A 23,102-nucleotide genomic window follows, 5' to 3' on the forward strand; every position below is an offset into this window, starting at 1 on the left:
GTGTGTGTGTGGTGGGATGGGTAGTGTCAGGCTGGTTGTTGTGACACCTCCCTCTCTCCAGAGTTCCCACCCATATCATGCAGAACCCCTGCCATCGTGTCCTGCTGGGCAGCAGCCTCTAAGCCCAAGACCCCTATGGGGAGGGACTTGGGCCCCACAGGCAGGCATGGAGTGAAGCACCTGGTTGATGGTACTTCAGAAGCCAGCCAGGCGCCTCCCGAGCTATGTATGCTGTTTGCATTTGGAATAATCGCAATCCAGGCTCTCGAGCGTCCTAGCACTCACTGTCCTGACCTTGTTTGATCTCCCTGAGGCCCTTCTAGAGGTCCCCAGGCCCTGGCAGCTGGGGCACGATCCCCGAGGTGACTGTGAACTCCTGCAGATATGGGGCTATGAGCACTGAGGCCAGGCCATCTGGTTCAGACCCCTGTTCTGCTTCCAGCTGGCTCTGTTACCTTCGGCAAATGGTTTAATCTGTGCCTCCGTTTCCTGCTCTACAAAGTGGGGGAGAGAGTACTGAGTGCCTGCAATATACCAGGCACTGTGCAGAACTCATCTAGATACATTTATTAAGTGAAGAGCCACGTGACATGATCCATGAAAAGCACTCAGCCTGAGAAATTTTAAGGATGCAGTGATACACACTTCTGTTATGCCCATTATACAGATGGGAAATGGAGGCCCAGGAAAGAACAAGGCGTTGCCCAAAGTTTTAATGCCAGAGCTGGGACTAGAACCAAGGGCTCTGGCCCTCCAAGCCCAGCTCCCTCTCCAGAGCACCCTCAGAGGTGGTGTTAGGGATGGCATTTGGGGGAGGGTGCAACTGAGTCCTGGTTGACACTCAGAAACTGTCGCACTGGCCTGGAATTGTTTCTCTCTTTTAAAACTTAATTGCTTTATTTATTTTTGGTTGTGCTGGGTCCTCGGTGCTGCACACGGGCTTCCTCTAGTTGCAGCATGCAGGTTTCCCATTACAGTGGCTTCTCTTGTTGCAGAGCACAGGCTCTAGTGTGCGTGGGCTTCTGTAGCTGTGGCACACAGGCCCAGCCACACCGTGGCATGTGGAATCCTCCTGGACCAGGGATCACTCTGGACTGCCAGGGCAGTCCTGGAGTTGTCTCCTGATGAGCCTGCCTCCTCAGGCTGACTTGAGCTCCTCAACCCAGGGGTGGATGGGTCAGTCAGTGTCCATCACAGCTCCACTCAGTAACCATTTATGAATGAGTAAAGGACCAGAGGAAAAACGGGAGATGTGGATGGCTGGTAGCATCTAGGGCTCAGGGGGTGGGGCCCTAGGGAGTAAGACTCAGAAGCCGCTGGAGAGATTGAAGCCATTCATAAGAAGAACTTCCTGCCATGGAATTAGATGAATATGAATAAAGGGCTGGGAAAACCCCAAGAGAAAGGCCTGTAGCTTTTTCATCCCTCCCGGCAACGTTCTGCCTCTCAGAACAGGATTGTTCACTTCCGGTAACCTGGCCTTGGTATATTTCTCCACTTACCTGTCCCTCTGTTGTATCTGCAACCCAGTGGGCTGCTCAGTGTAGTGAAGGTCCAAATGGTGTGTGCTCACGGGGGACCCATATATGGCCAGCATAGCCTTGTCATGCAACGGATGGAGCACCCAGTCACCCAAGCTGGAATCCTAGGTCTCCAATCTCTCCTCTCTCCGTTTCTGTGTGTGTGTGTGTGTGTGTGTGTGTGTGTGTGTGTGTGTGTGTGTGTGTGACCTTGCCCTAATTCCACCTCCTAAATATAGGGTTGGCCAAAAGGTTCGTTCAGGTTTTCCCATATGATGTATGTTTGGGAAAAACCCGAATGAACATTCTGGCCAAAGCAGTATCTCTCGAATCAAAACCCTTTTCTCCATCCCACTCTCCCTCCCTCCTGCCTCTTCACCTGCCTCCTGGATCAGGTCCACCCTCTTGAATCAGCAGAGCAGCTTGTGTGCTATCAGGTCTTGTCTCTCCCATGCTTAAAATCTCCCTGTGGCTCTGGGCATCCACGTCAGGGCTTCCCAGTCCTTTCCACACTAGGAAGAGGCTACAGCTTCCACAGCCTGAGGTGAAAGGCCCAGAGGGTTCTCTCTACCCAGAGCTCACCAGGTCATCCCGAGGGCCGCTGGCGTCCCTGCTCACCTGTCTCTTGGCTGAGGCCAAGGGCCTCTGGGACACACTGGTTGGGAAACTCTGATCTACAGGGCAGAGGAGCAAAGCCAGGTCTTCTTGGCTCAGCTTTGCTCCCTTCAGGCGCCCGAGGTGGTGTAGACCAATTCTGAAAGAATTGGGGGTTTTCCAGGCCACCTGGGGGTGGGAATGAAGGATGGAATCAAATGCACCCCACACCAGCCTGAGGACACTTCCTTGCACTTTAGAAAGTGGTCTGCTTTTCCTCATTCTTCAGCCTTTGGTGGGGTCCCAGTTTTCCGGGCATCTCCTATTAGGCTTCTCACCTGGCTGGAGGGAGGGCCAGGACTTGTCCTCTGGCCCTATAGCCCCCAAACCCCGGAAAGCTGTATTCCATCGTACAGGCTTCTGCAAACACCTGGCGGCCAAAACCCGTCAGGACTCTTCTCGCCTCCCTGGGTTCGCCTCACTTAGTTCTGAACCTGAGGATTTTTTCCTTTTTTCCAACCTATGGATGCTTTTGGAACATTGATTTCAATATTTTGTCCAGTGTTTTAAATCACTGTCAGCAGTGATTTCCCTCTTCTGGAAACAGTAGTCAGGTTCCCTTTTGCGTCCAAGGCTCTTCACAGTGTGGCCCCAGCACACACTGTCCCCTCACCCCGAGGGCCTCCCCTCTGCCTTCGCATACATGTACTCTGCTCCTGCACAAGGAAAGATTTTCTGGCTTCTTTCATGCCACTGTAATTTTACATTTGGCACTCCCTCTACTCACTCCAGTTTTCCTCTTGGTGAACTCCTATTCTTTCCTCAAGAGCCAAACCCAACTCCTCTCTTTGGTGAAGCCTTCCTTGGTCCTCCCTAACCTTCTGATCCAAGACTGCCCCTGTGATGTCTGCCTCTCTCTCCATCCTGTCCTTGAATCTCTCCTTGAGAATCCACTCTAGCATCCAGTGCCCGGGAAGACCTCAGGAAGGCAGAAAGGTGGACACTGGATTGGGAAATCTGAGTTCCTTCCCCTCAAATACTCTTTGCTGCTTTAGTCTTTTGCACAGACCATCAGGAATTTCGAACATTCTTAACATCGCTGGGTGAAAAAAATGAGGGAGTGTATGTGGTGTGTGAATGTGTGTAAGTGCGTGAGCATGTGTGTGGGGTGTGAGTGTCCATATGTGTGAAGGTATGTGTGTACAGGTATGAGTGTGTGATTATATGTACGTGTGTGAGAGTGTGTGAGCACATACATGTGTATGTGTAGCAAACGTGCATGTGTGTGTCTGTGTGCTATGTTGGGGGTGACTCTCCTCTCGTTCTTTCTCCCTTCTCTCTTCTCCATGCCCCCCTCTCCCCCAGCCTCAGCCCACCTGTGTGCAGACAGCCTGTGTCCAGATACTGTCTGGCGCTCAAGCTATCCTGACTCAGCCAGTGGGTCAGAAGTCCCAGCATCCAGCCAGGTCTGTCCCAGTTTGCTGTCGTTGGTGTCCGTGGCTCCCTCACAAGCCTCCTGGAGCTTCATGCCCTTGGCCAGCTGCTTGTCCTTAGAGGTTCCTGAAGGCTCTTCTCTCCCCCTCCCCGCCCTAGGTCTTCTACACCAACTGCAGCTGCGTGGCGGGGGGCGGCCCCGTGCCAGCCGGCTCCTGCGACTCAGCCTGCAGCCACCTGGTGCTTCCCTTCATGATCCTGATCAGCCTGGGTGCTGCGCTGGCCAGTGTCACCCAGACGCCCTCCTTCATGCTCATCCTAAGGTGAAAGCAGGGGCGTGCCAGAACTGGGGGATACCAAGAGGTCCTTAACCACAAGACAGGGAATCCTGAGAGACGGGTTTGAAGAAGCCGGTGTCCCGGGCCCCTGCAGCAGATCAGGCTGGCGTATCATCATCCTCATGGCAGCTGCTGAGATGAAGTTTTCTCCCCATCTTATAGATAGGAGAACTGAGGCTCAGAGAAAGTCAGGAGCAAGTGTTGAGGGGATTAAGTGCCCACTGTGGATCCAGCCTGTGCTGTGCACTCCCTCTTGGTCCAAGATCTTCCTGGCCATTGTCCTGAGGATACCTGCTGGGACCGACAAATTGTCACTTGAGGCCAGAGTCAGCACCTCCTGAGGTGGAGGCTGGAATAAGAGGACCTCAGAGCAGGATATTTCCAAATTTTCATTAGGCTGGGATTATGTTATTCCCTATTTCTTTTCTAGAAAATTAGAAGAGGGATGACTTACAATATTAGAAGGCAGGTAGATCCATCAATCAGGCTGGCTGCAAGGGCAAAAGTAGAGGAATCAGATGCCCCAGCAGGCAGCCCAAGAGGAGTTAATGCAGTCAAGGTACTGCACAAATTCTGACTCTTGACACCCATCAGCTGTGGGATCTTGGCCAAGTCACTCAACATGTCTAAATATCTATCAGTCTCTTTATATGTAAAATGGGCATAATACTATACTTACTACTACATGGTGGTGACATGGTGGGGGGTGGGCACACTAGAGACTAACTGAACCATAGCAAGCACTCTGGGATTACTAAGAGGAGTCAGTGGTCACCAGGGCCACCCAGGCAGAGGTATCATAGTGATCAGGGAAGTTAAACCATGTTTAACTTCCAACCAGTTAAACCAGCTCCAAGCTTTGCCAATTTTTGTAGAAGGAAGGGGAGAATTTGGTGGGACCAGGGGGTGGGAAGAGAGGGGTGCTGTGACACGTAGGTAGGTCAGCACAGGGCCCTGATGGCCAGTGGGTGTAGCTAGGACCAGGCTCTATAGGTTGAAGGGAGTGTGGAGCCTGTGCCCTACCCCCCAAGGACCTTGGACTGGGGGCAGGCTGATGCTGGGTGGTGGGGGAGAGGGGGATGGTGAGAACCCCTTGAAGGCTGGAGCCCTCTCAATCCTCATGTCGCCCTGTCCTTGCTTGTTAGGGGAGTGAAGAAAGAAGACAAGACTCTGGCTGTGGGGATCCAGTTCATGCTCATGAGAGTTTTGGGTAAAGAACATGCTGGGGATCACTGGCCCAGATACCTGCTGTGTGCCAGGCCTGGGGGGCACAGGGATGGGTGGGAACCAGCCCCTGACCTTAGGCTTCACCAGTCCACAGGGCTCCAAATCTGACCTAGGTACCCTGGACGTGGGTGCGCAAGCAGCTAAACAGCCTATCAGGGAAAGAGCATCCAACACGAGGGAGAGGGGTGGGCTTGAAGGCTGAGGAGCCAATGGGCCAAGAGGCTCCCAGTGGCTCAGACCCCAGTGCTTCAGTGCCAGGGACGGGGCGGGGTGACGGGTACAGGGATGCCAAGGTTCCACTGCCCCCTGAGCACCTCCTCCTTCAGCCTGGATGCCCAGCCCCGTGATCCACGGCAGTGCCATCGACACCACCTGTGTGTACTGGGCCCAGAGCTGTGGGCGTCGGGCCGTCTGCCGCTACTATGACCACGACCTCCTTCGAAACCGGTGAGATCTGGGGGCCAGCTGCCAGGGGACTATAGGGAAACTGCTAGAAATATTCTTGGGGTCCCATCAGGGAGGGGAGGTCCACTGACACCCACCTGCAAGGTGACACAGGCTCTCTCCAGTGCTAATCCCCAGGCTTGCCAGCTAGATAGTGTCTCCCCTTTGGATGGATAAAGAAAATGAGATTTAAGTAAGTGGTCCAAAGTTACACAGCTGATAACTAGCAAAGCTGGGCTGAGTGAGGGGAGACTAAGGGAAGCCAAGCAGTGGTGAGAAAGGCAGGAAGTTGGCATAGGGTAGGAAGATGGCTCTTTCTAGGACACAGAAGGCCTAGGATCCAGGCCCAGCTCTGTCTCCCTCATTGTGAGACCTACCTTTTTTGGGACTCAGTCTTCCCATCTGAATAATGGGGAGCCTAAAGGAACCTGAACCAGAGAGGCTGCTGGCCCTGGGATTGATGGACAGTTGAGGAGAGGGACTTACTAGCAGATCTGGAAGCAGGGAGCTGTTCACTTTCAGCTCTGAGGAGTGCATGGTTCCAAGAGGGTTTCCTAGAGGAGGCAAACTCCAAGAAGAGCCTTGGTGAATTAGACAGAGAAGCAGGAATCCTCCTTTTCTTGTGGCAGGCGAGGTGATCCAGAGTTGCAACTAACAGGCCCCTTGAGCCCTTAGAAAGACCCAGAGAGAGGCAGGGCCAGCTCAGGCTATGAGGCAGTCAGGACAGGGCAGGGGAGATGCCCAGGCTTCTCCTCCAACCCAGGGCTCCCTTTTCAGAGCCTTTCCTCCCTTCCAAGGAAGGACTCCTATGGGGATCAACTTCAGGGGCTCCCCTGTCTCCCCAGCCAAAGCCATGGTGACAGAATCCACTGCCTGAGGCTGGAGGCCTCTCCCTGACAAGGCCTCGGTGTCTCCACTGCATAACGGGTGATGACTGCTGACCCGACTCTACTCCCAGCCCCAGCACATCCAGGCTTTGAATAGGGAGGTCCTGAGTTCAAGGGTTCCTCACTCTTTCCCAGGTTCATCGGCCTCCAGTTCTTCTTCAAGATAGGCGCTCTGGCCTGCTTTGCCTTGATTTTGGCCATCCTAAGGCAGCAGGACAAAGAGGAGAGGACCAAGGCCACCATACCAAACCCTGGCCTGCAGCAGCAGCTGTTAGCATCAGAGGCAAAGAAGGAGCCTGAGGAATCCAGAGTGTGAGCTGTCCCAGGGCCCCATCCTAGCCAAGAGTGGCAGCCACGGCGAGTACCTCCTCAGGGCCCTTTGCCTGAAATTGGGTATTGGGAACCCTGTTTTCCAATTGTGTCTTCAACTAACTTGCTGTGTGGCTTCGAGCAAGCCACTGACCCTCTCTGGGCCTGTGTTTGTTCATCTGAACCAAAGAGTTCCTTGGGGGTTTGTTGTGTTGACCCCTCCTGGAGTATGAGGGTCTTCCGCCTTTCTCCCTCAGCCACACAGGCTGACCTGAAAACGGACTTTCCTGGGTGGAAGGACTGCATATCTTTCCCCCCAGGGCCCTAGGATGGAGAGGTGGACAATCGTAGGCCAGGCTCCCCCACACACTGGGTCCTGACCCCTCTCTGCTGCTCACCTGGAGCCTCATCCTCCATCTGAACTTCAGCCTCCATCTGAATCTCAGCCTCCATCTCGGTCAGGTGGAAATGAACTTGTCAGCTTTCAGGCCTCTTCCAGCTGGGACCATCTATGTGGCCAGGACATCCAACTCAGGTCTCCTCCCCAGCCCCACTCAGCCTGAATGTTGGGCCAGTACAGCCTCTGCTGAGATGTGTCTATTTGGCGCCCCCTGGAGGCAGAGTCCTGAGCATTGGGGAGGCACTCAGGACATCCAGGCTATGCAGGGCCTTCAGGAAGCCTGATGAAGGCCCCAAGGGCCTTCGCTGAGCAGGGAGCCTCCTCTCTGGACTCAGGAATCCCAGCCCTTGTCCTCAAGGTGTCAGAGTCTGGGTGAGGCCTATTCTCTGCCTGGTGGTGAGGGGGATCCAGGCCGATTCTTGGGCATTTTCTAATTTCGAAGACCAAACCCACTCATCATAGACTCACTGGTATCCATGTATTACCAAGATTTCATATGTTTGACGTGGGCCCACCACTGTGACTTCTGTGACGAGAATCTTAATTTCACCATTTCCTCCCCAGTGCCTGGCCCTGTGTCAGCTGAGATTGTGTAGACAATGTCTCATTCTGTGACACACACATATTGGGATAACATCTGGTTCTCTGTGATGCCTGGGTTGGCATAAGAACCTGTTCTTTGTGATGCCCAGCCCTGTGATCCAGGAGCAATAATGCCTGATTCTATGTAATAAGTGGGTCTGTGGGCTGCTTGGGTCTGAACAAACAGGCCCTTGTCTGTGTCAGGCCTTGTCTGATTTTCTGGCCTGGTCTTATCTGGCTTGATTATCTTCCTGGGAAGGGGAGAGAGTTTCCTAACCTGCTCCCAGCCTGTTCTGTCGCCACCCATATGCAACCTTGGGAGACAGGAGACAGGGAGTCATCAGCAGGAGCTTCCCAAACCCAGGCCCAGCCCTGTGCTGGGGGCCAGGGGAGAAGCTGGGGGTTTAGCCAGAAGCTCTGGCCTTCTGTGCAGCTCTCAGTGGCAGGGCTTTGGGCTATCCCCTATGAAAGAAGAGGGAGATACAAACGTTCTAATTCTCATTTTTATTCTACTGGTTGATACCTTTAAATGTTTAACAAATATCTGAGCCTGTATTTATCAATGCCAGGAATTTCAAAGTCTCATCCAACAAGATGAGGCTGTTTCTATGTTCGTATTCCTCCTCCTTCCCTCTTGTTTCCCACGTTTTGCAGAAATAATCTGGAATCATAAATATAGCTTATCAATAAATTTGTTCTTGCACAGTGTCTCTTCTATTACAGAAATCTTTCTTACAAACTGCATTACAGTTTGCAGCCACATTATTTCCAGTTATTTAGATTTAAGTTTTACTGGATTCATTGCTTACCATTATTTCTTGTATATTACATCTTCCCCTCCCCATATAGTCTGGTCTCATTTTCATTTGGCTGGGCTACTTTCCCTAGTAACATTTTCAGAAGTGGAATAAGGTCACAAGGTTTTCCAAGTCCTTACCTGCCCAAATTGTCATTCACAGTTTACAGAAGAGGAAATGGTTCAGAAAGGATAAGCAACTTGACAAAGATTACACAAAGTAAATGCTGGAGCCAGGATTAGACTTCAATTTTGTGAGAACTGGAGCTTATACAACTCGGGAAGTTCTCTTTAAGCAAAAGAATACAAAATTAGGTAAGAAGGTGAATATTTACTTAGAATTAAAAAAGAAGTCAAAACAATGTATCTCACAATTCAGAAAAATAGCCTAAGATTTTTTTACTGTCTGTTGTACACACTTCCAAAATTTTCCCCCTAATGATTGGAAATATTTTCTATAGACTAACTTCTGGTTCTGTAGATTTCAAACCTGTTTCTCCTCTATTGTCCATATATTTCCAGGGCGAGGCAGCAGAAAACATATTCATGTCACCAGATGATCTCTGAATATAACACTTTGATGTCACGATGCCAAATGAGTTGGACTGTGGATAGGAGGAGTCCTAGAAGGCATTCTCTATACAGAGGTAGCTAGCAATGATTTATCTCTTCGTGGAGGTGACTGATAACCACATAAATATATTCCAACCAACTCAAGTTAAATTGATCTCCAACTCCACTCCCCCTTAGCCATATTCCAGAAATGCCCATGCCAACAACCTTACATAAAGGGAAGCTGGGATACAAGGGAAGTTGGAGTGGAAAGAACTAGCAGTCTTGACCCATTCTGGTGAAAGTGTCAACCTTTGCAAATTTCCCGAGAACTTGACAACAGGGATGTATCGCAGAGGCCTCTCCCTGGGCCTGGGTAGAGGCCCTGATGCTCAAGCAGCCTTAGCTGCATGCTGAGTCCACCTCTGGGTTGAGCTGAGATTCGAAGAAGTTGAGCTGTTTAAAATCATCCAGGCTGGTCAGGATGAGGAGACTCCACGAGTAAATCACAAGAGGCACGTGGGGCTGAGAGCCAGGGGTGGAACAGCTAAGGGCCAGCAGACCTCCCAGATACAGGGAGCAGCCCTCTTCCCTGACAAGGCTTCTGGCCAATGAAAAGCCATGAGCAGTTGCACCTGTGAGCTACCTTCTCATCCTGTCCCTGGGAGTTGGAGGAGAAGGTGTATAGTCTCCTGTTAGATTCTATGGTGGTAAAACCAGCTGAGAACAGCACTGGAACCAGATTGGACATCCTGATTCCTGGCCTGGAGTTCCTTTGGGCCATAGATCCATCCTGAGAAACTGCAGGGCAGGCAGATCACCCTTAGAAGCCATGATTGGAGCACAAATAACCAAGGAGCAAGAACCTACAGCACTCCTGTCATTCTTTGGATGTGTTGAATTCTTTCCCCCTAGAACCCCACATGTGCTCTTCCTTCTGCCCAGCTGGCATTGTTCACATCCCACTCCATCGTTGGTCTCTCAAGCTTGCCTCCTGAAGTCCTGCCCAAACTTCCAGCTCAAAGGCCACCATCTCCAGGGACGCAGCATCTTATAAACACGGGAGTGGGTGACTACCACCTTAGGGAATCAGATAAAAAATATAGATGCCCCATTAAAGACGCACACAGACTTATACACAATTGTGCATCTGATTTCAGAGGTTGGGGATCATCTAAAGCCTGGCTGTAGACCTCCAGTGGAGTGGAGAAAAAAGAACAGAATTTTAGAGTCAGTTCAAATCTGGACTCTGCCACTGACTCCTGGTGTGACCCTGAGCAAGATTTAACTTCTCTGCCTCTCGGTTTCTTCACCTGTAAAGTGAGGTTGATTCTTCTTACTTCTTGTACCGTAAAAAAGTATGAAGACAAAATAATGGTAATATACCCATTCACAGACAGTACACCTGATGATCAATATTTGTAAGTTTCCCCTCCCCTTCTCCTGTCCCTGAAGGAATTTAGGGAGCACATGGCAGTGGGAGTGGACAGTGAAGACAGAGGGAGGAGGCACACTGAGGGAGACACGTTCCCTCTGCCCTGCTCCGGCTGCCGCTCTGCCTGTCCCCTAATCTCTCTTCCACTGTCAGCCAGGGCTCAGCCAGCCCAGTCTTATCTCTTCCCACAGCCAGCCTGGGACAGCTTTTCTCAACCAGATTTACATTTTTATTGATTTCCTTTCTCCCTTCGAGCAGTCCCAGCAGTCCCTTCCTTCTGTTTCCCTTTTGCTATAAAATGGGCTAATGCTGGAAACAGTTCTGGCACTGGCCAAGAAGTGATGGTTCAAATATGGATCCATTGACCATTCATTCATTCATTTATTCAACCACCCAACCAACCAACAATTTATATGGCTGCTCTACACCCCTGTCCTGGCCCTGCTGGGGATGCTGCCTTGGGGCCAGGATGGGAAACTCCCAGTAAAAGCAGATAAGCTGACAAATAGTAACAAAAGAATGAGTAGTCATTTTGGAGAGGGGAGAAGGGGATGCTATGGATTCTCCCTGGAGCCACCATGGAAGGCTTCCCAGAAAAGGTTAAGTCAGAACTGGCCTTGAAGATTAGGCAGGAAATCCCCAGGTAGAGAATATGTGAATGGGCATGAGAAACTGTGGGAAGAGCAAAGATAGGAACAAATAAGAGAGCAAGATGTGGGCTTCCCCGGTGGCTCAGGGGTAAAGAATCGAACTGCCAATGCAGGTGACACAGGTTCCATCCCTGGTCTGGGAAGATCCCACATGCCTCAGAGCAACTAAGCCCGTGCACCACACCGACTGAGCTTGTGCACTAAGGTAGGTGAGCCACAACAACTGAGCCCATGTGCCGCAACTACTGAAGCCCGAACACCTAGCGCCTGTACTCTGCAACAAGAGAAGCCCACGGACTGAAACGAAGAGTGGTCCCTGCTCCCAGCAACTAGAGAAAAGCCCATGTAGCAATGAAGACCTGGCACAACATAAATAAATAAAAATCACATTTTTATTAAAAAAGAGAGAGAGCAAAGGGTGTCTGAGATATGGTACAAGAGTGATGTGGTTGGGATGTACTACATGTGCAGGGCCATCAGGAGAGAGAGGAGAGCTGAAGCTGGAGATACCTGTGGGGACCAAGCCTTGAGTTCCAGCTGAAGGCTTTGGATGTCTTCCTGAGGGCAAAGAGGAGCCCTTGAAGCATTGATTGATGGATCAGTCAATTGACTGGTTATTTTAAGCAGGGAGTGACATGACAAGATTTGTGCTTTAGAAAGACTGCAGGCTGCACCATGGGGGCTTTGAATGGAAACAAGAAGCTGGATGCCAAGAGCTCAGGCAGGAGACTGGTGTTCTAATGAAGAGGAGATGTAGGAAGCCTTGAACCAGGTCAACAGCAGCATCCTAGAAGTTTGGACATCTAAGATGATTCTTAAAAGATGTGTAGGAACATACCGGGTGGAGAAATTGGGAACAGTGTCCAGGGAGAAGAAATTACACAGATAAAAGCTCAAAATACAGAGAGTCCCTGTCAAGCTTGGGAAATTTCCACTAGTTCAGCAGGACTACAGTGTAGTCTAAGAGAGAGATCATGGTGAAGGGATGATGCTGGAGAAGCTGGTTGGGATCCTCGATTGCTCTCAGTATTCTCTGTCTCCTGAACCTAGACTCAGGTGGAAGAAGAAAGGGAGCACTGGCCTTGTGTGTACACAAGGTGTACACACCTTGAGGTGACCTTGTGGGGCTGTCTCCCCTGCAGACTGTGAGAGCTTCTCCATGATCACAGCACTGCACAGCACTACATTTTACAAAGCCCCTTCACACTGATCCTCAGAGCTGCCTGGTGAGGAATGTAGAACAAAAACTATCATCTCCACACAGTGGCTAGAGAAACCAAGGCAGGAACTGGTCCAAGGTTGCTCAGATATCCCCCTCTTAAACCCTAGTGTTTTTTCTAAAAAACATACTTGTCCCTGACTCACACACACACAACAGATGTAGTAGCTGCTAACTGACGTGACAGGAACCTTCACCTTGAAGCTGGAGACATTCCAGCTGGGAAAACAGAACCAAGTTCCCTCTGCTTTGGAATCCAATAGACATGAGGACAAATCCCAGCTCATCACTTTCCAGGTGTGGGAAGTCAACTGCATTCATCTCAGCCTTGATTTTCTCATCAGAAAATTGGGAGAGAAAGATCCTATGTTTCAAAGAGTTGTGATGAGGGTTTAATGTGATACTGTAGCACTGTAGCAGTTAACATTGCTGAGTAACAACTTATCCCCGAATTTAGCAGCTTTGTTGTTTTATCTCATACAATTTCTGAAAGAGGGAATGGCAACCCACTCCAGTGTTCTTGCCTAGAAAATTCCATGGGCAGAGGAGCCTAACAGGCTACAGTCCATGGGGCTACAAAGAGTCAGACAGGACTGAGTGGCTGAGCACAGCACAACATACAATTTCTGAGGCTCAAGAACTCAGAATTGAGAGATTCTGGCTCAGAATGTCTCGTGGGGTTGCAGGCAAGTGTCAGCCAGGGCTGCAGTCATCAGAAGGCTCAACCAGAATTGGAAAATCCACTTCCAAGCTCCCTCTGTGATTGTTGTCAGGTCTCCATTCTTTGCTGCCAGTTGGTCAAAAATTTCAGTTCCATTTTACACAAGAGGCTCCATGAGACTGCTTATGACCTGGGGCTAACTTTCACTAAATGAATGAGCCAAGAAAGAGAATCTGCCAAGATGGAAGCCACGGTATCCTTCATAATCTAATCTTGGAAGTGACATACCATTACTTTTATCATACTCTTTTGGTCACAGACTAAACTTGGCACAGTGTGAGACAGAAACACACACAGGTGTGGATACCAGGAGGTGTGTGGATCTTTGGGAGCTGTTGGAAACAAGCTACCACAAGTGTCAAAACAGGGTCTGGCACCCAATAGGTACTTATTCATTAGTAGCTGCTATTACTCTCCCAGTGCTCACAGACTAGCCAAGGAGACAAGATTTGGACATGAAAAGATGAAAAGCTTGGCAAAGTAGACTGTGATGTGAACTGGGCAATGTTTAATTACATGATGGAAGAGGATCCACAGGACAAAGGGGTGGAAGTAAAGAAAAGCCACCGGGCGGAGGTGGAGCTGAGAAGGGAGGCTTCAGGGAGGAGACAGAGGGTGAGTGTGGCATGCACTGTTGGTTGCCTTCCAACAGCAAATCCCCTTTTCCTCTTTCCAATAGCAAGGTGCCCAGCCACAGGATGATCCAAGCCATTCATGGAGATGCCTTCCTCTTTGCCAGTGAGTAGTCTAAGAATGAACACGTGACTTTATTTTGGTCAGTGAGACGTGAGGGGATGGTCTTCTTGGAAAGCGCCCCTCTTGGATAAGAGAGAGGCATGAGAGAAGATCCTTTTCATTTCCATGCCCTTTCTTCCTGCTTGGGAGGTCATGATACTTGGTGCCATGTCAGCCACTTTGTGATCACAAGGGGAACCTCTCCCTCAAGGCTTAGAATGGAAAAAGCCTGGGTCATCAGAGACATGGTTGAATAGCCAGACCAATCCTGACTCCACGTCCCTCTGGTTTCCTTGTTAAGGAAATAAAAACTTTAAGCCATCAGTTTTGGGGTTTTTTGGGGGGGGAGGGGCAGTTCTGGGTTTTTGTTGCTTTGCACGTGGGCTTTCTCTAGTTGTGGTGAGTGGGGGCTACTCTTCGCTGTGGTGCTTGGGCTTCTCATTGAGGTGGCTTCTCTTGTTGTGGAGCACAGGCTCAGTAGTTGTGGCACATGAGCTTAGTTGCTCCATGGCATGTAGGGTCATCACAGTCCAGGGATCAAATCCGTGTCCCCTGCATTGGCAGGCAGATTCTTGTCCACTGCACCACCAGGGAAGTCCCCCACCATTGTTTTTTGTTTGTTTGTTTGTTTTGAGGTTGTATGCTCTGCGTGCTCAGCTGTGTCCAACTCTCTTTGGCCCGCCAGGCTCCTCTTTCCATGGAATTTTCCAGGCAAGAATACTGGAGCAAGTTGCCATTTCCTACTCCAGGAGATCTTCCCATCCTAGGGATCGAACCCACGTCTCTTGCATCTCCTTCATTGGCAGGTGGATTCTTTACCACTAGTGCCACCTGGGAAGCCCTTTTGAGCCTGGAGGAAAATATATTTAAATTGTGAAAAATGTATAAGTACTAAAAGAGAATTTTAAACTAACTGGAGTCCCTACTGTGCGGAGACAGGGGTGTGATGGGAGATTGGAGTGGGTGACACAAGAAAACCTGAGACATCCTCTTATCTGGGGAAGGAATTTTGAGAGATATGAGAAAGAAAGGAATAAATACATCAGAGAGGAAGGGTGGCTGGTTACATGACACCTGAGTGAAATTTTTGACAAAGCGATATAGTGAAAATATTTAAATTTCCAGTTGGGCTGATGTGCTGTCCAGTAGAGTGGGGAATGCATGTCCTGAACTCTTCAGCTAAGACTCATGTGATCAATAGTGTGGGGGCTGAAGTGTGTTATTATGATGGCCTCTGTTACCTGGAGGAGTGCACACAGGGTTAGAAGGCATGGTCAAGTGAGGATGGACAGAAAGTTATAAGAGCTTGATGAGAAAACAGTACGGAGACGACTTTAAGGAGACACAATACCTTGCCCTGTCCTCCATGCTCATTTATGGATTTGATAGTTACCCCAACAGAGAAAGTTTAAAATATACATTCTTTTCAATATATGGCTCAGTATTTCCAAAAGTGTAGTAAGCCTAGTCATGGGAGCATTCAGAATAATTTTAGGTGGTGTGCCATAGACATTTGGCTTTTTGGTGTTGTTTATTTTTTTTTTTAATTTTACTTATTTCTTTATTTTTGGCTGTGCTAGGCCTTCATTGCTGCAAGTGGGCTTTTTTTCTAGTTGCAGTGAGAGGGGGCTGTTTCCTAGTGATGGTGCGTGGGCTTATTTTGCAGTGGCTTCTCTTGTCTCAGAGCATGGGCTCTAGGGCACACAGGCTTCAGTAGTTGTGGCTCTCATAAGCCACCAGGCTTTCTCTTACTGGCATTCTAACTGAGTACAAAGAATTCCAGTCCCCTCTAACTTTTCTTTTCCCCAGGAAGGTAGAGTGAAACTGTGGTACATGAAAGGGTCCTTGGCTGGGAGGCAGGAGTCCTTGGTCTAACCCCAGTTCTGTCTCTGAGTTGTTCTGTGATCTTCAGCAAATCCCTGCCCCTGTGGGCCTCCAATAATCATAGCTAATATTTATTGACTGCTTGCTGTGTGCCAAGCATTCTGCTAAGAGCTTCCCTTGCATTATCTCATTCAATCCTCCCATCAACTGTGCTATGTCAATATTATTATTGTCTTTATTTTTTAGATAAGGAGACTGAGGCTCAGGGATTTTAGGTAACTTGCCCAAGGTTACAGAGCAAGTTAGTGCTGGATCTTTGGATTCTGAATTCAGGCTCATCTCTCTTCTCTAAAGACCTGGCTCCTAACCATAATGCTATACTGCTTTGCAGTAAAAGGAAGTCTCTGGACAAGATGACCTCTAAGGGCCTTTCTAGCTCAAATATTCTTTGACTTGCTGTCCCATTTCTAGATACACGATGAACAAACCAGCTTATCCTAGAGAAGAAAGAAATAAGGACTGTCTTTAGCCATCTGAAAAGCTGTCATGTGAGTGGAAGATTAGACTTAGTGTAGCTCAGAGGACATGAACTGGACTGATGTGGGGACACTACAGGGAGGGAGCTTATATAAGGTAGAGCTCCTTAGCTTCCATTCAGCTGGGGGTTGAGGTATGCAGAGAGGCAATGACGCCCCTGTCATGAAATTGACACAAGGCTGTGCTTGATAAACATTTGTCAGAAGTACTGCATTGAGTAGGAATGGAGTTGAATGGCTTAAAACTTGGGGTAGGAATTAAATGGGATCATATACTCTAGTATATTCTAATACTCACAGCACCATAACTGATACAGATCGAGTCAATAAATTGCTATTTCTTTTCCTTTTTGACACTGAGATTCTTGGATTTTAAGATGCTCTAATATGGATTGTTGGCCCTTTGGCTTTAATATGCCACATTTCTATAGTTTCAACACACTGTAATTCTCCCCTGCTAGCATGCTATGATTTTAATATTCTAACTTGCCATGATTGTGTGACTCTAGAAGCTGCACAGTCTATGATTTTGTAATTTAATAGTCTCTAGCTTTAACCATCCCAGATTCAATAAAATGTCTCTTACCAGCTCCAAAAGCATGAAGGAGTTGCTCTGTATGTAGTGCTTCACTGGCTTGGACACACATTGGGCTACCTCGCTGCTCATGTTACCATCCCACTGCTGTCCCCCACCCAGCCTTGGGCTCTCTATTCCAACTGACCCTCCTCCCTGATTCCTACCTCAGCTGTACTCTGCAGTCTCCACACCCACAAAGCAGGTATATTCACGCTCTATCTGCTGGTGATTGTTCATTAAATAAGAACCTTCTCTGTGCCCAGGCTTATTCTTATTCCAAAAGGAATATAAAAGAATGAAAAGGCATGATTGTAATACTAAGGGCTCAAGTCCCTTGCTTTTAGTTTCAACTCAAACTCACCTCTACCAGAAAGCCTTATTTGATTGACACTGAATATCTAGCACCAAAAACCTTAATCACAAACGTGAAGATCTGACATCTTTGGTTGATTATAGAGCATATTTTATCTGTTATCTTGTCTCTCTGATTATAATTGAGACTTCCCCATAAATTAAGAGTGTCTCTTCAACCAAACAGAGTTTTCTAGAGGAAGACAATGTCTTCCCCATCAGACTGGAGGCTCCATATAGGCATGGTCAATGCCTCTCTTATATCATGCTTGAGCTTGAGTTAAAGGCAGAATGATGTTTCTCCACCAGATTAATAAATTCCCAAAGGTAAGTTCATTTCTCTGCCATAGACTGAGGACTTTATAAAAGCAGAAGATACATCTCCCCTTAATATGGGGAATCCCCAAAGACCAAGGACTGAGCTTTTGCCCTCATGCTGGAGGCAACTTCCTGAAATCAAGGGGTTCAGGGTGCTCCCTTCTCTATTTCTTTAACCCCAGTTCAGGACTCTAGTCTTAAGAAGGGGTATTTTCTCTAAATCAGATAGACAAACGAAGAAGAGAAGATTAGAAACTCAAACCTCTCCCCTAACATGTCCAGACCTTTTCTTGCTCTATCCTGGGCCATCTCCTAAGACCTGTCGTCCCTCTGCCTAGATTGGGCCCCTCCCAGCAACTCAGAGCAGTAAGTGAAGATGTCAGCACCTTGGACAGCGCCCAACCCATTACAGGACTCGGAGCCAGCGGAAGCCAAGCTCTCCAACTCCCTTAGCCTCTGGGTGATGGATTTCCTCCTTTCTCAATTTGATTAAAGCCCAGTAGATAACCAGAGCGCCTTGTTCCTTTCTCTTCTCTCTTCCTGATGAACATAATTAACTCCGTCAGGCTTGGAATACTTGCTCTTAAATACTGCCTGCCCAGCCCCCACCTAGACATGAATCAGGAACACATAGCCAGAACAACTGAAAGACTCACACATTTTTTTCTTGGAGAACGGAGGTGGGAGAGGAAGCTCTCCCTTAAATGTACAGGGGCTATGACTGGAGATGAAATGTGGTGGTTGGGTAAAGAAAATCCCTAACTGAAAGTCAGGAAATCTGAAGCTTAGTTCTGACTTTGCCACTAATCTAGGTATGATCTACAGCAAGTGGCATGGCCTTTACGAGGCTGTTTTTTTCATTTTTAAGATGAGGATGTTGGATTAGGCAATCTCAAATGTTGTGTTCAGTGCTAAAATTCTTTAAAACAGACAGGGGAAGAGATTTGCCCAAGGCCATATAGCAAGCTGATGGCAAAGGTGGATCTTTGGCTGAAGCCAGGAGTTTCAGGATCTTTACCTGAAACCTGGTAATCAGGTAATTCATGGCTCCTGGTTTCTACTTCAGTGCTATTTCCCTTGCATAGGACTCCCCACTTTGTCCACATCACAGACTTTTTGCCTGGGAACAGGGCTGAAGAAGTCAAAGACAGGAGGGATTGAGTTCATTTGTACCAACAAAAGGAAATAAAGTTCAAGATATCTGGAAATGCTAATCTCTCTTCAGAAAGCATGATAAAAATAAGATTGGGGGGGAAGGAATACCTGATAGAGACAGAAATTCAGCCCTAAACTCTGAGAAATCCAGAGAAGGTTTGTGTCTTGCCCAAGGCCATCAGCAAGGCAATTGTAGAATCCTCTTAAACAGAAAGAGGAACCTCTTATCCTGATCAAGTGTTGGGGGTGCCCCCATAAGAGAAGAAAAAAATATAAATCAGGAAGTATGTATTAGGTTACTAAAATGTGCCCAGATCTGCACTAGGCACTTTGGCAGGAACATACAAAATGGGACATGAATTCTGCTTTCTATACCTTTGATGTGCTGCTTCTACTTGGAATTACTTCCAATACATCTGTGTATGTCCAAATACTGCTGTCCCATCAAGGCTCAAACCAAAGTTTACCCTGTGGGGAAAGCATCCATAATCTTATCCAGATGCCACTTCTCTCTCCTCTGAACCTCCAATGCATTTTCTTTCTGTTTTATCATACTCAGCATCATCTGTCTAATCTGCTCTCATCCCCTCCCCTAAGAAGACAGACAGCTTGCATTTTATTCAGCTTTGAAGCACTCAGAATACTCAACACAAGATCTGAGATGTGATAGAATCTCAGAAAGTATTGGATGGATAGATAGATGGATAGATGATGAATACTGATGTATGGGTGACTGGGAAAGAGAGTAGATGAAGGGATGGATGTGTGGATGGGTAAGTGTGTATATGGGTGGATGGTGGGTGAATGTATGGATGGCAGATAAGTACAAAATCATATAGGTGGGGAAAAGGTAATCAGGTTGGTAGGTATGTGGGAAGATGGACAGGTGAATGAGTACATGAGTGATTCTATGCACAGCTAAATGAAGGGTATGTAGGTGGACAGTGTGGTTGGTGAGTGGATAGATTAATACATAGTTAGATAGTTGTGTGGGTGAATGATGTATAACTACATGATTATATGGTAAGATAAATGTCAGGGTATATAGAAAGAATTATGGGAAACATGGAGACATTCTTAAATATCACAAAGATCACTTTCATGGAGACTTTCTAAACATCAGAAAAATGACCATGGGGGTGAGCTGACTCTGTCCTTAAATTGAGTCAAAAGTGTGTTAAGACCCTAAAAGATCTCAGGCTGGTATCAAAGAAAGTCTAATAACATGATCAAAAAAGGTAATGGTATTTTTCTGGGGCCTGTGTTCTGCTCTGTGCATCAGGAGGGATGATGACATCTGTGTCTTGTCCACATAGGAGATACAGTGAGAAGTAATCTGTCAAGTCTACCAAATGAGGAACTGGTGAAAGAACCAGGAGTATTCAGCCTGGAGAAAAGTCAGGGATGATAATCCCTATGGCTCAGGATCTGGCTGGCTGTCCTGGGGCATGCCCTGTGGCCCCAGAGGCAAAGCTACCTCCCAGAGGAAGTCACAAGACTGGGGTCTCAGCCTCATGGGAGAAAGGACATCATACAATGAGAAGGACTTTCTTGGGATTCCCATCTCTAGGGCTGCACAAGAAGGACATCCTCTAGCAGAGAAGCTACAAAGTGGAGACTTGCTTCGTGTGGAAAGCAAATAAAGGCAACTCTAAAGTCTCTTCCCACCCCCAAATTAAATCATCTGCTCATCTCTTCAATCCTCAACAATTAGGTTTAGCTGTGTCCTGTGTTCACATTAAAATGCGGGGAATTTCCATCTAGCACTGAGGGTTTGGGGAAATTGAGAGACAGAAATAGGATCTAATGGAACCCTCAACTTTCTGTTTGGGTCTGGGGTTTGAGGAATGAGGAAAAACTGAAAATGTCCTTTCAGAGGCCCAAATGACAAGGGAGGGGGGGAATCAGAGCCACCCAGAGCCAATCCATGACCTAGATTCTCTGTAATTAATGAGCCTACGTCACGGACGTGTTGGCTTCTGATCAACACTGTCTCCCCAACCCCGCCCAGCTCTCCGGTATGAGAAGATTAAATCAATTATGAGGAGGAGGAGGAGATCTGGCTGGCGCTGGTTGGGAACAGGATAATTCACTTACATAACAGGGGATTGAGGTTTAGACTTGGCCCCTGGGTAGTGGGGGTGGATCCCAGACCCCAAGCTTTTGCGAAGAGACCTCAGGGGATGTGAGTAAAAGCAGAGGGGGAAAAGAGGGGCTGCAGGGGAAGGGGCAGCCATGACCCCAGGCGGAGGCCCATATTCCATCTTCCTGCTGATAACTAACTCCCTGTTCTCTGGTCTGGGAAAGGGACAAATTGAAAAAATGACCCCCAGATGAGGGTGTCCCAGCCACCAGGATTTTTCAAAAATGAAAATCTGACCAAGCCTCTCTCCTTAGCTTGGCATTCAAAGCCCTGCAAATTTGCCAACCGCATCTCCTGTCTCCAAGGGGTGGGGGTGGGTAGAGAGGCAAAAAATACCTCCTAGTTTTTCCCTCTGTGCCTGGTCCTAGCTAGGCACTGGAGGTACAGAGAGAAACAGACCTAGAAGTATGGCCTAGTGGAGGTGACATATACCTACAACGTTCTATGCCAAGTGGTACAACAGAGGCCCACATGGGCAGGACCCAGAGGGGTCATGATGTGGAAGACTTCCTGGGGCCAGTTCCAGAAGGCTCTCCAGGGAAGGCAGTAATTGCACTCACTGAACCTTAAAGGAAGGATGGATTAGTGGGAGTTCACTGCGCTGACCTGGTTGAGGGAGGGCCTTGGGTGGAGGGAACAGCATGTACAAAGGCATGGCAGTGAAACAGCTTGGCACACATTCAGGGAACTAGTTGGTGTGGCTGGAGCCTAGAGCAGGACGTAGGAATGGGGAGATGAGGCAGGAGACGTAGCTGGTCCCAGTCTCACTTCTGATGGCATGCCAAGAAGGGACTGAGGCAAGGACCCCAGAGTCTCTCTGATCAATCCTTGCTTCCTGAGCACTGACAGTGTTCCAGGCCCAGTGCTGGGACTGGGAGCAGATGGGAGTGGGGGATAGAGATGAATGAGAACCAGGTCCTGTCCTCCAGGAGTTCTAGAAGTGCACACAAATATTTCCCCTTACCAACCTGATAGTCCCGGCTTGGCTCTAGGTAGGACTCAGGCCTGGCTGATGTCTCTGGAGCTCTGCTTGTTGGCTGGATCTGCCTGCAACCCCTTGCCCAAGGACTGAGATACCCAGGCAAGAAGTCTTGCTGGTCAAAAGTGACCTGGCCTCTGGAGGCCTGCTCCTGACACCTAACTCCTGAGGGCCAGTCCTGTGGCAAACAAGGGCCCCATGAGCAAATTCAGATAAGACAGGGGAAACTGACCAGTTGAGCTGGTGTCCTAGGGAGGGAGGTAAGGCATGGATCAAGAAACGAATAAAAGTTAGACTCAAAGGGTTTCAGGAGACACCCAGCGTTGTTATCTTGTGTCATGCCATTCTATGGGAAACAGGAGGATGTAAGGTCAGGAGCTGCAACAGTTTCAAGCTCCTCAATTACAGGATTCATTGGGTGGTGGCCCATGGAACCTTAGGAATTCAAGTGGGCCACACACTAGTGGTCTGTAGGAAGTGGCTGGTGGAAATTCTTCCCTTACCTATTCTCTCCCTTCCTTCAGTCTTTCCTTCAGCAGCTCTCAGTACCTCTTCTCTTCAAGCAGGCTCTGGGTTGAACAATGAGGCACAGACCTGGGGTCATCCTGTTCTTTGTTCAAATGACATTAAGCACAACATTCCAGCACATCCAGGACTTGTCTGCATTTAAAATGTTGGCTGGGAACTGAAGCTAGGGCCTGAAATTTATTCTGCTTTTAAAAGATTTAGGAAGTAACCTTTGTGATTGCAAGCAACAGAAACTTACCAAGACTAAGTAAAACAGAAAAAAAAAAAAAAAAGATTAGCAATTCCACTGGGCAGCTAAGAATGGATGAGAAAGCTGGAGAACCAAATGAACATGCAGCTGGACTCATAGCCAGGGTTATATAATACCACAGGAACAGCTGGCCCCAGCACTTCCACCGGCCTGCCCTTTGAACATCTCCACCATACTGCACACCCAGACATGGCGCTGCTACATGACGTAAGCACAAATGAATGCGAGTGAATCTTCTTTCCAGGCTCACTAATTGTCACACCAAAGTTCTGAGACAGGTACAACTGGTCAAATTGGCAGGAGGTGGCAGTGGGAGAGAATCTGGCTCCTTTTGACTTTGAAATTGAAGATTGGGTCCTAGTTTCCATAAGGACTCACCTAATGGGAGATTCACTCAAAATATAATACAAAGCAATGGATTGTTTTTAGGCAGCAGAACATGTGACAAATGCCCACTACACCTTTATTGAGGAGTCACTAAATGCTGGATGTGTTCCAGGAGTTTTACATAAGCAAATCTGCAAAGCAAACTCTCTTTTAAACTGGATATTGGTTGATCCCATTTTATAGCTGAGGAAATTGAGATTTTGGAAGTGAA

At 48.3% G+C, this 23,102-nt stretch overlaps 1 protein-coding gene across 12 annotated transcripts in view; it reads left to right on the top strand.

Moving 5' to 3' along the window:
• SLCO2B1 (solute carrier organic anion transporter family member 2B1) overlaps nt 1–20,303 on the top strand; it is a 63,787-nt gene extending 43,484 nt beyond the window's left edge. For 3 of the 12 annotated variants that reach the window (XM_061150488.1, XM_061150431.1, XM_061150480.1), the window contains exons 11-14: nt 3,708–3,871; nt 5,032–5,096; nt 5,440–5,560; nt 6,580–8,443. In XM_061150488.1, coding sequence (XP_061006471.1) covers nt 3,708–3,871; nt 5,032–5,096; nt 5,440–5,560; nt 6,580–6,760 — 531 coding nt within the window. In that variant the 3' untranslated portion in view covers nt 6,761–8,443. Of the gene's footprint in view, nt 1–3,707; nt 3,872–5,031; nt 5,097–5,439; nt 5,561–6,579; nt 8,444–8,694; nt 8,847–9,053; nt 9,179–10,243; nt 13,756–13,787; nt 13,847–14,528; nt 15,238–17,787; nt 18,170–19,920 lie in introns of those variants that run through there. The other 9 variants (XR_009694077.1, XR_009694076.1, XR_009694080.1 and 6 more) reach the window with 9 other exon arrangements.
• The last annotated feature ends 2,799 nt before the right edge of the window (nt 20,304–23,102 follow it).

This window comes from Dama dama, chromosome 1, assembly GCF_033118175.1.
Source record: "Dama dama isolate Ldn47 chromosome 1, ASM3311817v1, whole genome shotgun sequence".
NCBI lineage: Eukaryota > Metazoa > Chordata > Mammalia > Artiodactyla > Cervidae > Dama > Dama dama.